The sequence below is a fragment of the Ovis aries genome, chromosome X (genome assembly GCF_016772045.2).
Source record: "Ovis aries strain OAR_USU_Benz2616 breed Rambouillet chromosome X, ARS-UI_Ramb_v3.0, whole genome shotgun sequence".
Taxonomy (NCBI): Eukaryota; Metazoa; Chordata; class Mammalia; order Artiodactyla; family Bovidae; genus Ovis; species Ovis aries.
The window spans coordinates 56605644-56618884 of NC_056080.1; the positions used below are offsets into that span (position 1 = coordinate 56605644).

The 13241-nt window shown below is 42.8% G+C and overlaps 1 protein-coding gene across 1 annotated transcript; it reads right to left on the minus strand.

Moving 5' to 3' along the window:
• Positions 1–628: 628 nt before the first annotated feature.
• On the minus strand, positions 629–10152 carry LOC114111595 (protein SSX1-like). The gene is made up of 7 exons (XM_060407983.1): positions 10123–10152; positions 6252–6373; positions 5688–5802; positions 5240–5335; positions 3688–3737; positions 1773–2046; positions 629–726 (listed from the first exon to the last, which is right to left on the minus strand). Exons 2-7 carry the CDS (start codon positions 6315–6317, stop codon positions 629–631), a joined length of 699 nt encoding a protein of 232 aa, XP_060263966.1. The 5' UTR covers positions 6318–6373; positions 10123–10152.
• Between the last annotated feature and the right edge of the window lie 3089 nt (positions 10153–13241).

Here is a 13241-nt window from a genome sequence, read left to right on the forward strand (position 1 = left end):
AACACAACTTTAATAACTAATAATGCTTGGCACATAGTAAGAAAAATCATGTTTAACTGTTGTGAACTCTTTCTTTCAGGTGCTAGGGATTCATAGCCGTGCCCACATTCATGAACAGCCACCAAGTTCTGCTTCTTATCTTGGGCACTTGTCACATCCCTGAGGCTGAGGCAAGGAAAGAGAAGGAAAATAAGTGACAACGAGCTCCCACTGACTGATAAATTACTATTCAGCTCCTCATTTTGAACTGCATGGCCCCTGTGCACTCCGATTCCCTTCTGCCTTGTGGTCTATGTGCACCTCTCATTGGTCCTTAAGACCAACCTTGTGTTCAGGCTGCAGCGACTCTGTCAACTGTCCAGTGAGGTTTTCGGCTAGAGGAAGGTGTGGCCTACAGGCTAGAAGCTGACCTGGGGTTTGGGAGCCCACAGCATCCTGGGGAGGGAAGATCTCTGGATATACAGAGCAGGAGGTAGAAAAAGCATGGGAATCCTTCTCATTTAGCCTCAGAGCTGCACCCCTAAGGGACTGGGAGAACGGAACAAGTGACAAGATGGGATACAACTAACATAAGAGAACAGTGCCTTTTGCGGGGATGTGGGGATGGAGAGAAAGGTCACTTACAGAGTTAGTCTTCTTCCTCGGGATCACTGATCTCTTCATAGGCCACCGGTTTCCTTTTTCGCAGTCTGTTGGCCCAAACATTAACCGTCTTTTTCTTGGATCCTGGAGAAGAGTTGGTAAATGGGGGTTGGGTGGGTTAGGGAATATCGAGTCCTGTTTTGTCAGAGAAGGAGATGCCTCCTCCCTTCCCAAGTGGCCACAGGTCTTCTACACAGTCTGTTTTGCACACTTTCTGGCTCAAAGAGGCTGAGAGGTTAAACCCACACCAATACACACCAAATACACACCCAACGGCAGTTAGAGTTTCATCCCTGGCTCCTTTCATCGTCAGGTTTAGATTCCCAGTAAGTAAGTTTAGATTACTTACCACATTTATTCCGACTTTCTTCCACTCAGCAGATATATTAAGGGCATATTGTATGTCAGGCATTGAGCTGAGGGTGGGGATAGAACTCTGAGTAAGACGTGTTCCCAAGTTATCACAGATGGAATGACCTGAGTTCCCCCACCAGGGATTGAACCCATGCTCCATGCAGAGTAGGTGCAGTCTTAACCACTGGACTGCCAGGGAAGTCCCTTGAATTGAACACCTTTTTTTTTTTTTAGTTTTTCTTTTTTTTAATATAAATTTATTTATTTTAATTGGAGTTTAATTACTTTACAATATTGTATTGGTTTTGCCATACATCAACACGAACCCGCCACAGGTATACACGTTCCCCATCCTGAACCCCCCTCCGTCCTCCCTCCCCGTACCATCCCTCTGGGTCGTCTCAGTGCCCCAGCTCCAAGCATCCAGTATCATGCATTGAACCTGGACTGGCGATTCATTTCATATATGATATTATACATGTTTCAATGTCATTCTCCCAATGAATTGAACACCTCTGAACAGCCTGTGAACTCGGATTCTTTATTCCCATTTTATGGACTAGGAATCTGGAGCTCAGAGAATTTGAAAGGCTTGCCCCCAGTTACATGGCTTTCATATCGATGACAACTCAGATCTGTGATTCTGTAAGTTAGCTTTAAAAAAAAAAAACTGGCCATGCCAAGTGGTTTGTGGGATCTTAGTTCCTTGATCAGGGATCAACCCAGGCCCCAGCAGTGAGGACCCTGGAAGTCAACTCAAATGTTTCAGCTGGGGCTGAGCAAGCTCTCAGCCCAGCCTGGCCCTAGGCCTGTCCAGGATCCATCTCCCATGACTAACCCATTCACTTGAACATGGCCAGGGAAGACAGAGGACTTGTTCCCAAACAAGTAAGAAAAGTTGTTTCTCTTACCTGATGTTTTCTTACTCTCCTGAGCAGAGATACTTGCTTTTGTCTGGGAGCGCAGCTGTCTCTGAGCCTGCTCTGGGCCTGATGTTCCTGGTACTATCTTTGAACGTTTTTTTCCCTTTACAGGCTTCTTGGACATCACCTTCTTAACGTGAAAGTCACATACAATCAGTATCCATTTCTCAAGTGCTTTTAGAGCTTACAAAGTGTTTTCTTGTGCAGTACCTTAATTAACGTTCTCAACAAGTCTGGGGGATCATTATATTACCTGTACCTCAATTACAAAGAATCTAGGAAGTTAGAAGGAAATGGAATGGTCTAAATGAAGGGTGTTTCCACGATTAGAACGCTTGTTTTCATGCTTTTTCCAGACTGACACCCTCACCAAGAGAAATCTCCAAGTGAGCAGGAGTGTGGTACACGGAAGATTTGGAAAGTAGAGTATTCTAACAATCCATGAGGTCTGTGAAAATGAGGAGGGGCTTCTATAAAATCTAAGGGATTGAAGATAAGCTAGTTGACAGCTGCGGGGAGAGCAAATGGAATGATGTGCAGAGGGGACAAAACACTGCTGGCAAATGGTGTGGGAGAGATGAATACAGGGAAAGGAGAAGAGAGAATGGTTCACATAAATTCACGCGGCCAGCCAAGAAAGTGGTGCCAGATGTGACATCCTGTCCTACCTCGGCAAGAACATTTCATGTGGAATTAGGTGAGGTGGCTCCTGTACCAATTCTACTTGTGTCAAGGTGTGTCACTGACCACCGATCTTAAAGCTAACCTTCATTCAGCTCTTGTTTATAAAACTGTGAACTGTAAAACAAGCTAAGTGAAAGAACTTTCTAAGGCTATAAATGCAGTTTAAATGTGATAATAATAAAAACAAACACTTTTATGATCCCTCTTTGAATTCTCTCTTCAACCGTGTCCACACTGGTACTGGTAGCCAAACCACCAGATCCCTTTACCCTCTAAACTACAGTTTAATCTGCAATTGCAGAAGAACTCATTCAATAAACCTCTAACAGTCTTTCTGGGCTGGAACTGGGGCTTCAGGGATGCCTCAGCGGCAGACAAGGTCCCTAAGGAGCTCACAGAAGAGAGGGGCTGACAGTTCAAGTGATTCTCAAGCAACACGAAAGGGGCCCTGTTGTGAGAGTGGGTGTCTTAACAGAAGTGTCAGCAGCATCTGCAAAATTTAAGGGAAACGCCTGAGCTTGAGAAACATGTGAAACAGCTGACAAATTTGGAAATGGTTTGGGGCTTTGGATTAGACTACTACCACTGCCACTGTTGGGCTTCCCTGGTGGCTCAGATGGTAAAGAATCTGCCTGCAATGCAGGAGACCCAGGTTTGATCCCTGGGTCAGTAAGATCCTCTGGAGAAAAGAACAGCCACTGTGGTCTCAAGCAGATTATTTAACATCTCTGTACCACAGTATCTGCATTATTATGAGTAGTAGTATTTAATAATACTAATACTAACCTCATTATTATTTGGGGATAATAATAGCAGGAACATCAGAGAGTTTTAAGGGCTAAATACACTAATTCATGTAAATTGTCTAAAATAGTATCTGTCATCACTAAGAAATCAAGGAAGTAACAGCTATCACAATTGTTGTTAATTATTATTTAGCTCTTGGTACTACATCAGGAATTGTGATAAAGAGATCAGGAAAGGGAGGCAGTGTGGGCCAGGCTACTTTCCCACTGTTATCCCAATATTCACATCTCCAGAGACATAAACAGTCTCTGGTCCTTCGGATTTGGGCGGCACTCACCTTCTGGCGTTTTCTCCCTTGCATTTTGGAAGTCCCTTCAGCAGGTTCATCTAAAAGGAGGTGACAAGTCAGAAATTTATTTTTGTTGTTGGTAAATATTCTCAAACTGCAGAGACTCCTGTAGTATCAGGAATTTCTGCAGCAGAGGGTGACAAGTCCACTCATTATCAAAGAGTTACTCTGAGACCAGCCTCTGAATAACAACAATTTCGGTTATTTATTTGCGGCATCAATTCAGAATTTTTCTTCTGATGGTTTATAAGATGCAAACTAAACCCCATCACTGCCTTATCCTATCCTATTATGTATTTCTTATTTTTTCCCAAAGAAGTAAATTGATTGGTCTTTAGCCAAAAATCACTCTATACTTAAAATGGTGACTTTCACAGTATGTCACCTTAATGAAACTGTTAAGTGTGAAATGAACCATGGATGATTTACTCCAGTGGTTATGGAATGTTTCCAGTATAAGGATACCTCTTTAATATCAAAAGCTCTGTAGGTACTCAAGCACTGGCTTTTTAGCCCTCTTATAGTAATTTTGGGAGCTTGTGGAAACGGCTCTGTTAAACTAGAGAGTCAAACAAAGGGCTACTGGAGACATTTTGAACATTTTCACCCTGTCTTCTCACAACTGTGCTCTCAGAACAAAAGAGCAAATGAACACATCCCATCCCCTTTTTAAGTGAGTACATACACTGCTCAGATGCACAAAGATTTCTAGAATCTGCCACTTTTTTAAACCTTACAATGCCTCTGCTCATTGACCAGTAGGAAAGGTTAATGTGTGGAAGATTACTCTCTTAAACTCTCTTCCAAACTCAACACATAGAAGCAGGTTCGATTAGGAGTGAAACAACTATTTGGTTTTGATAAAACACAAGCAAACAGCCATATGTCATTACGTAATATGTTAATCACTTTCTTAAGATAGTTATCCAATACCTATGCACTATTATTTTGGAAGTTTTGGGTGGATTTACACTTCATTTCTTTTTTTGGATTTACACTTTAAGTTTCCCTTAATTGTCCTGTGATTCATTAATGGTGCTTAGCAAGAACTAACTCCTTTAAAAAAGAAATGTTTCAAACATGCACAAAATTATGGACAATTATATCTGAAATGTGCATCTACCCTTGGGTCTAGCTGGATTTCAACATTATCTCACAACTACTTCAGATCGCTCTGAGCTCTTTATTCAAAATATAACAAAACACTATGAACAAGTCACAGCTGAAGCCATCTGTGTGGCCCTCACTGATCCCTACCCTCCTTCCTTTTCCACTTCTTCACTCCAGAGTTTGATGGGTTTTATTCTCATTCACGTTTTTATACATTTACCAAATATTTTCTAACCATAAAAATATATATATTCTTGTTTGGCATGTTTTAGGATTACATATGAATGGCCTCTGACTGTGCTTAACCTTCTGCATTCAATTTTTTTTTCACTTAACCATGATGCTTTTGAGGGAACAAAGTCCTGAGAATCTTTCTCCATCTGGAACCCAGCATAAATGGGCTTCAGGAGACTCATTTCCTGTCACTTACCCTTTTCCCTGGGGTTCTTAATTTTAGAATCACAACGCTTGGATTCTGTGGCTCCATTTTTAGGACACATGAAAGCTGGTGGGGTACACTTGAGACCTAGAATGATGCAAAATATTTGTTTCTTAACAGACAACCTGAGAGGAGGGGGAAATGCTAGGACACAGCACCAACAGTAAAGCTCCTCAGCTGGGCAGGGGGAATCTGAACCATAGCCAGTGAGAGAGAAATGCATAGAATCCAGGTCTGAGCATCTCTGTGGCCACTCTCAGTCCACAGCCCTGCACAGGACTTAAGAGAGCAGAAGGCTTGAAACCTGCCCTGGGGTTTCTTCACACAGAAAAGGACAAATGTGGGACATTTGGCATAGTCTAAGAAGAATAAACTATGGCTGGCAACGAGGAATCGTCGTTTATTCCCAGCCTTTTCTGGACCCAGAACTTCCTATTACCTAGTCTAGTCATGGTTTCATAGTTTCTCTTCAGATTCACATAGGTGACTTTCTCCGAGTATCCCAGACGTGCCCACTCTTTCTTAGAGAAGTATTTGGAAATATTCTTGAAACTCTAAAAAAGAAAGAAAAATAAATCCCAGCAATGACTCAGCCAAACATGTCTGACTTTCAGCCAGGAAGTCTCCCTTGGCTGCAGGGCCTCCATGTTAGATCTATAAAGTGGAGCTGATAATCCCTCTCTAGTCATGGCTAACAGAGAAAATGGGTAACATTGCCTAGGCTCTCGTCTGGCATGCAGTAGGTGCTTAATGCTGGTGGCATGCTCTTCTCTCACCTTCCAGAATAGATTGAGAACCATCCAATCCAGTGCAAGATCACAGATCTTGTACCCAAGGATACCAGGCAAGGACAAAACGAGGGTCAGAAGCTCTGGATCTCCCCCTGACATGCTGCTCCTTGTCCCCAGTGCCTCTGACCCTCCCCCAACCCCCAATGCCCAGATATCTAGTCACCATACATTGTCCCCTGGGCCATTCCTCTGCCCTCTCCAGATCAACTCACTTTGGATTTCTTCTCTAATTTCTTCCTATCTTCCCTGGGGGTTTCGTAGAAGCTGCCACTGTTCATGGTGCTTATCTAGAAGGAACACAGCCTGGGTCTCTCCAGTCACAAGGCCAAAGGTTCTGTCAGGCGAGAAAGTGTTGAAGGAAGTCCACACTCAGTTAGTCACCTGTATTAAGGTTCTACTTTTCTCCATCCTTGGCTTATCTATCCCTGAGCAAGGACATGAGGGTGGGGAAATCAGATGAGAACAGGAAGCTGGAGGTCTCTGAGAGAAGTAGTGATTAGGGATGACATGTTTTCTGTCGTGATCAAAGTAGCATTGAGTCTTTGAGGGAGGTTGGTTACTGTTGTTAGTAGCTTGCCTGGTTTGGCTCATTTTGAAGGAAAGATATCAGACACTTGTTGGGGAAGTAGTGAAGTGAATGTATAGTATTATTGAGGGGGGCTGTTTTGAGGCAAAGGAGGGGAGGGGAGGAAAGTCCCAGAGATCATATGGTATCTGTGATTGAAAGGTTTCAGTTTTCAGGCAGAGGGATGTGGGATTTTGCTCTGTTGAAAAGAAATGAAGATCACTAATATGAATGAATTTAAAGTGTATTACTAGGCCTAAATCAATAAAATCAGAAATGAAGAAGACATTACAACCAAGACCACATAAAAACAAAGGATTGTAAGAGATTACCTAGATATGGCATTTTTCACAGAACTAGAACAAGTAATTTTAAATTTTGTGTGGAAACCCAAAAGACCCCAAATAGCCAAAATAATCTTGAGAAACCAAGAACAGAGCTAGAGGTATCACACTCACAAACTAGTAGCTGAAGCTGTCTTCAGACTATACAACAAAGCTACAGTAATCAAAACAATATAGTACTGGCATAAAACCAGACACATAGATAGATGGAACAGATTATAAAGTCCAGAAACAAACCCATGCACATATGGTCAATTAATCAGTGACAAAGGAGGCAAAAATATATAAGGCAGAAAAGACAATTCTCTTCAATAAGTGGTCCTAGGAACATTGGACAGCTGCATGCAAATAACGAAATTAGAGCATTTTCTTACACCATATAAAAAATAAACTCAAAATGGATTAAAGACCTAAAATAAGACCATAATACTCCTAGAAGAAAACACAGACAGAACACTCTTTGACATATATTGTAGCAATATTTTTTGGACCTGTCTCTTACAGCAAACTAAACAAAAACAAAAAATGGTACCTAATTAAACTTGAAAGCTTTTGCACAGCAAAGGAAACCACTGACGAAACAAAAAGACAACCTACTGAAAGAGAGAAATATTTGCAAATGACATGACTGATAAAGGGTTAATTTCTAAATTATATAAATAGCTTGTAAGAATATTTAAAAAGCAAACAACCTTATTTAAAAATGGGCAGAATAACTGAAAAGGCATTTTTCTGAAGAAGACATGCAAACAGCCAAGTCAATGAAAAGATGCCCAATATTGCTAACCATCGTAGAAATGCAAATCAAAACCACAATGAGAGGGACTTCCCTGGTGGTCCAACAGCTAAGACTCCATGCGCCCAATGCAGGGGGCCTGGGTTCAGTTCCTAGTCAGGGAACTAGATCCCACATGCTGCAACTAAGAGTTCACATGCCTCAATTAAGAGTTCACATGCCACAACTAAGAGTACACATATGGCAACTAAAAAGATTTTGCATGCCTTAACTAAAGATTCTGCGTGTAGCAATGAAGACTGAAGATCCCATGTACCACAACTAAGACCCAGTGCAGCCAAATAAATAAATATTAAAAAAACCCCAACACTATGAGATATCGCCTCACACCTCCCAGAATGGCTATCATCAAAAAGACCACAAACCATAAACACTGGGGGAAGTGAAGTGAAGTCGCTCAGTCGTGCCCAACTCTTTGTGACCCCATGGACTGTAGCCTCCCAGGTTCCACCATCCATGGGGTTTTCCAGGCAAGGATACTGGAGTGGGTTGCCATTTCCTTCTCCAGGAGATCTTCCCGACCCAAGGATTGAACCCGGGCCTCCCACACGGTAGGCATTGTAGGCAGACGCTTTACCATCTGAGCCACCTGGGAAAATCATCAACATTGGGGGAGGATGTGGAAAAAGGGTACTTTTGTATATTGTTGGTGGGAATGTAAATTGGTATAGTGACTGTGGAAAACAGTGTGAAGGTACATAAAAAAACTAAAAATAGAATTACAATAGACTCAGAAATTCCATTCCTGGGTATATATCCAAAATAAAACAAAAGGATTAATTTGAAAAGATACACACAGCCTAATATGCACGGCACCATTATTTTTACTAGCCAAGATATAGAAAGCAACTTAAGTATCTATTAACAGATAATGGACGAAGCTGTGGTATATATATATATATATATATATATATATATATATATATATATGTGCATGTGTGTGAGTGACACACAAGGGAATACTACTCAGTCATAAGAAGAATAAAATTTTGTCATTTGCAACATGAGTGTATTACGCTAGTGAAATCAGACAGAAGAGACATACCATATGTTATCACTTATACGCAGAATCTTAAACCAACAAAGAAATGAACATAAAAAAGAAACAGATTCACAGATAAACAGAACAAACTAGTGTTTATCAGTGAGGAGAGAGAAGACAGGAGGGGAAAGATAGGGATAGGAGATTAAGAGATACAAACTGCTATGTATAAAATAAATAAGCACTAAGGACATACTGTACAATACAAAAAACAGTCATTATTTTGTAATAACATTAAAGGAAGTATAATCTATAAATGGGCTTCTCTGGTGGCTCAGAGGTTACAGTGTCTGCCTGCAATACGGGAGACCCAGGTTCGATCCCTGGGTCGGGAAGATCCCCTGGAGAAGAAAATGGCAACCCATTCCAGGATTCTTGCCTGGAGAATCCCATGGACAGAGAAGCCTGGTGGGCTACAGTCCATGGGGTCACAAAGAGTACGACACGACTGAGCAACTTCACTCACTTAATCTATATATACATTTTTTTAATTTTTATTTTTACTTTATTTTACTTTACAATACTGTACTGGTTTTGCCATACACTGACATGAATCCAACACGGGTGTACATGCGTTCCCAAACATGAACCCCCCTCCCACCTTCACTTAATCTATATATACATTGAATCAATTTGTTGTATGTGTGAAATTAATGTATTGTAAATCAACTATATCTTGATTTTAAAAAGGCTATTAGTACCTTTTTGAAAATTATTAAAGTGAAGAGAGCTGGCATCTCTGACACTACAGGATCACCCATCATTCAGGCTGAGAATGTGGCATTGGGAGTTTCTCTCAGGAGGGGAGAGCTTTGGGAGTTTCTCTCGGGGAAGGGAGAGTCTGAGGCCAAGAACATTGATTCTTTATACCAGCTGCTGCTGCTGCTGCTGCTGAGTCGCTTCAGTCGTGTCCGACTCTGTGCGACCCCATAGATGGCAGCCCACCAGGCTCCCCCGTCCCTGGGATTCTCCAGGCAAGAACACTGGAGTGGGTTGCCATACCAGAGGAGGGAATAAAAGAGTCCCTTAGGCAACCTCTCTGGTTGGGAAAATATAGGGGCTTCTGGCTCATTTGTGGGTGTCTCGGACTGAGGGGAGTTTTGCTTCCCTCAGAGAGAGCAATTAGGGAGTCTCACAGACCGAAGATAATTTTAGTTTTATGTCTGCCTGACGGGGAATCACCCCAAAAGGCTTTAAGTCCTCTCTCAGTCGTAACGATTTTGAGGATGTTAGGAGGTACAGAAAATATTCAGTTGCTTGACTTATCAACAGTAGCTCCCCGTTTTTTTACTTGGTCCCCTTAACCTGTCTAGAGAGATCCTCAGAGAGAGCTTACCTCAGAGGTGAAGCGGCGCCGAAGTGCCGCTCGACGTTGGGACGAAACCCCACACGAAGTTGGTACGAAATCCCATGTGACGTCGGGACGAAATCTCACGCGACGTCAAGACGAAATGCCATGTGACGTCGGGACGAAATCTCACGCGACATTGGGACGAAATCCCACAGTTCAACCGACCAAGGACAATCAACTGTCAGAACAGTTATCAAACTTGATCTGGCCAATCAGAGATCAGGAGAGTAGGCGGGGTAAGAGAGGCAAAAATGGGGTCACCTAACAGTCCACTCTGGAGAAGGCAATGGCACCCCGCTCCAGTACGCTTGCCTGGAAACTCCCATGGACGGAGGAGCCTGGTAGGCTGCAGTCCATGGGGTCGCTGAGAGTTGGACACGACTCAGTGACTTCACTTTCACTTTTCACTTTCGTGCATTCGAGAAGGAAATGGCCACCCACTCCAGTGTTCTTGCCTGGAGAATCCCAGGGATGGTGGAGCCTGGTGGGCTGCCATCTATGAGGTCGGACAGAGTCGGACACGACTGAAGCGACTTAGCAGCAGCAGCAACAGTCCACTCTCCAGGGACAGGAGTGCCTTTTCAAAGTGGGTGGAAACTTAGAAGTTTCCTGCTTGAAGCAGGATTGCCTCCCGCCAAAACTGGCCACTCCCAGTTACGTAGGTCCATTAGCACGCATGCTCAGATGTTGACCACTGCAGCTTCCATAGGTCCATTAGCACGCATGCTCAGATGATACCTTTCCATTCAGCTTACCTCTTTCTACCCTAGGCTGTGTGTTTGGTTTTCATAGATGGTACATCTAGCTTCTCTGGTAGCTCATATGGTGAAGAATCTTCCTGCAATGCAGGAGACCTGGGTTTGATCCCTGGGTCGGGAAGCTCCCCTGGAGAAGGGAATGGCAACCCATTCCAGTATTCTTGCCTGGAGAATCCCATGGACCGACCATGGGATCACAAAGAGTCAGACACGACTGAGCAACTAACACTTTCATTTTGAAATGGTATATCCGAGGCAGGCTGCCATCTCAAATCCTTCCCATCAGTCTCCAACTTCCTTAGATATGGGGTCTTTCTGAGGGCATCATATGGCCTTTCTAATAACTCAAGAATTTTAAACTTAAAAAATCTTTTAAATATGTGCTTTCTCTGGAAGGTCCAATAACCAGAAACATGCTTTACCCAATACTAATATTTGCAACAGTAGTATTAAAAAGAATATCCGTGTAATTAGGGCTTGCTCTGTCCCTCAGGGGGCTCAGAAGTCACTTTTTCTAGAAAGTCTTTCCTACACACCCCTCCCCCCAATAGGTCACCAATACCCCTTGGGCTTTCCATTACATCTCTGATCTAAGTTCCTCCTCCTTCTTAGGGCAAGGAGAACAGGGCAGTAACCCATGTGCTAAACACAAAGCCATTTATGTGCATCATCCCATTTAATTTTCATCCGCTTGAGTTAAGTACTGTTATCATTCCTTTTGTGCAGATGCTAAGACTGAGGTGCAGAGAGTTAAGCAACTTGGTTACATTATCAGTAGGTAGCAGGGCTGGAGTTCACCCCGAGTTGAATTGAGTCCAAAGCCTGTGCTTTTACTTACTGTTCTGTTGTTGAGTCCCTCAGTCAACAGTGTCTGACTCTTTGTGACCCCATGGACTGCAGCAAGCCAGGCTTCCCTGTCCCTCACCATCTCCCCGAGTGCGCTCTGTTTGAGTCTGTGACGCCATCCAACCATCTCATCCTCTGTCATCCCCTTCTCCTCCTGTCTTCAATCTTTCCCAGCATCAGGATCTTGTCCGCAGAGTCAACTCTTCGCATCAGGTGGCCAAAGTATTCTTTCCAGTGAATATTCAGAGTTGATTTCCTTTAGGATTGACTGGTTTGATCTCCTTGCTGTCCAAGGGACTCTAAGAGTCTTCTCCAGCACCAAAGTTTAAAAGCATCAATGGTTTGGCATTCAGCTCTCTTTATGGTCCAAATCTCACATCCATGTATGACTACTGGGAAAGCAATAGCTTTGACTAGATGGACCGTTGTCGGCAAAGTGATGTCTCTGCTTCTTAAAATGCTATCTAGGTTTGTCATAGCTTTTCTTCCAAGGAGTAAGCGTCTTTTAATTTCATGGCTACAGTCATGGTCCGCAGTGATTTTGGACCCCAAGAAAATATCGTCTGTCACTGTTTCCATCCTCCCCCCCCCCGCCCATCAGTTTGCTGTGAAGTGATGGGACTGGATGCCATGATCTTAGTTTTTTGAATGTTGAGTTTTAAGCCAGCTTTTTCACTCTCCTCTTTCACCCTCATTAAGAGGCTCTTTAGTTCCTCTTCACTTTCTGCCATGAGGGTGGTGTCATCTGCATATCTGAGGTTATTGATATTTCTCCCAGCAATTTTTACTCCAGCTTGAGCTTCATCCAGCCCAACATTTTGCATGACGTACTCTGCATATAAGTTAAATAAGCAAGGTGACTATATACAGCCTTGACATATGCCTCTCCCAATTTTGAAGTAGTCTGTTGTTTTCACGTCTGGTTCTAACTGTTGCTTATTGAGCTGCATACAGGTTTCTCAAGAAGTAGGTAAGGTGGCTTGGTATTCCAAAAATTTAAGAATTTTCCACAGTTTGTTGTGATCCACATAGTCAAAGGCTTTAGCGCAGTCAATGAAGTATTTCAACTTTTTATGGAATTCCCTTGTTTCCTCTACGATCCAACGGATGTTGATAATTTGATATCTAGTTCCTTTCTACCTCTTGTCTAACAGCATCTGGAGCCCATGTCTAAACCCTAATACAATCACAAACAGGGCCAGTGACATTGTATTTAAGCACCTGTTGTTGTCATATCTTGGGACCCCAGCAGGATCCAGACACTGTGCTAAGGTCACCAGTGTATCATTTACTTCCAGCCTTGAATGAAACAATTCACTGCATACCACCCCCAGAGATGTGACATCAACCACCTGGGAGGCAGCGAGGGATGAGGAAATCTCAGTATCTGCTCAGCCCTCTGCACCTCATGTTGCAGGGTTTTGTAATGAAGATTTTCTCTTTTTTGATAACAGTAACTTTTCTGCTTTTGCAAAACAAAAATTTTTAAGTTCCTCTTGT

What these genes read in the sequence shown, in the direction of transcription:
- LOC114111595 (XM_060407983.1), bottom strand. Translation starts at nt 6,317, where the DNA reads ATGAACAGTGGCAGCTTCTACGAAACCCCCAGGGAAGATAGGAAGAAA. An exon ending in TGAAACCATGACTAGACTAG is followed by an intron (nt 5,336 to 5,687) that starts GTAATAGGAAGT and finishes GCATCATTCTAG; the next exon opens with GTCTCAAGTGTACCCCACCA. An exon ending in AAGGGAGAAAACGCCAGAAG is followed by an intron (nt 2,047 to 3,687) that starts GTGAGTGCCGCC and finishes CACGTTAAGAAG; the next exon opens with GTGATGTCCAAGAAGCCTGT.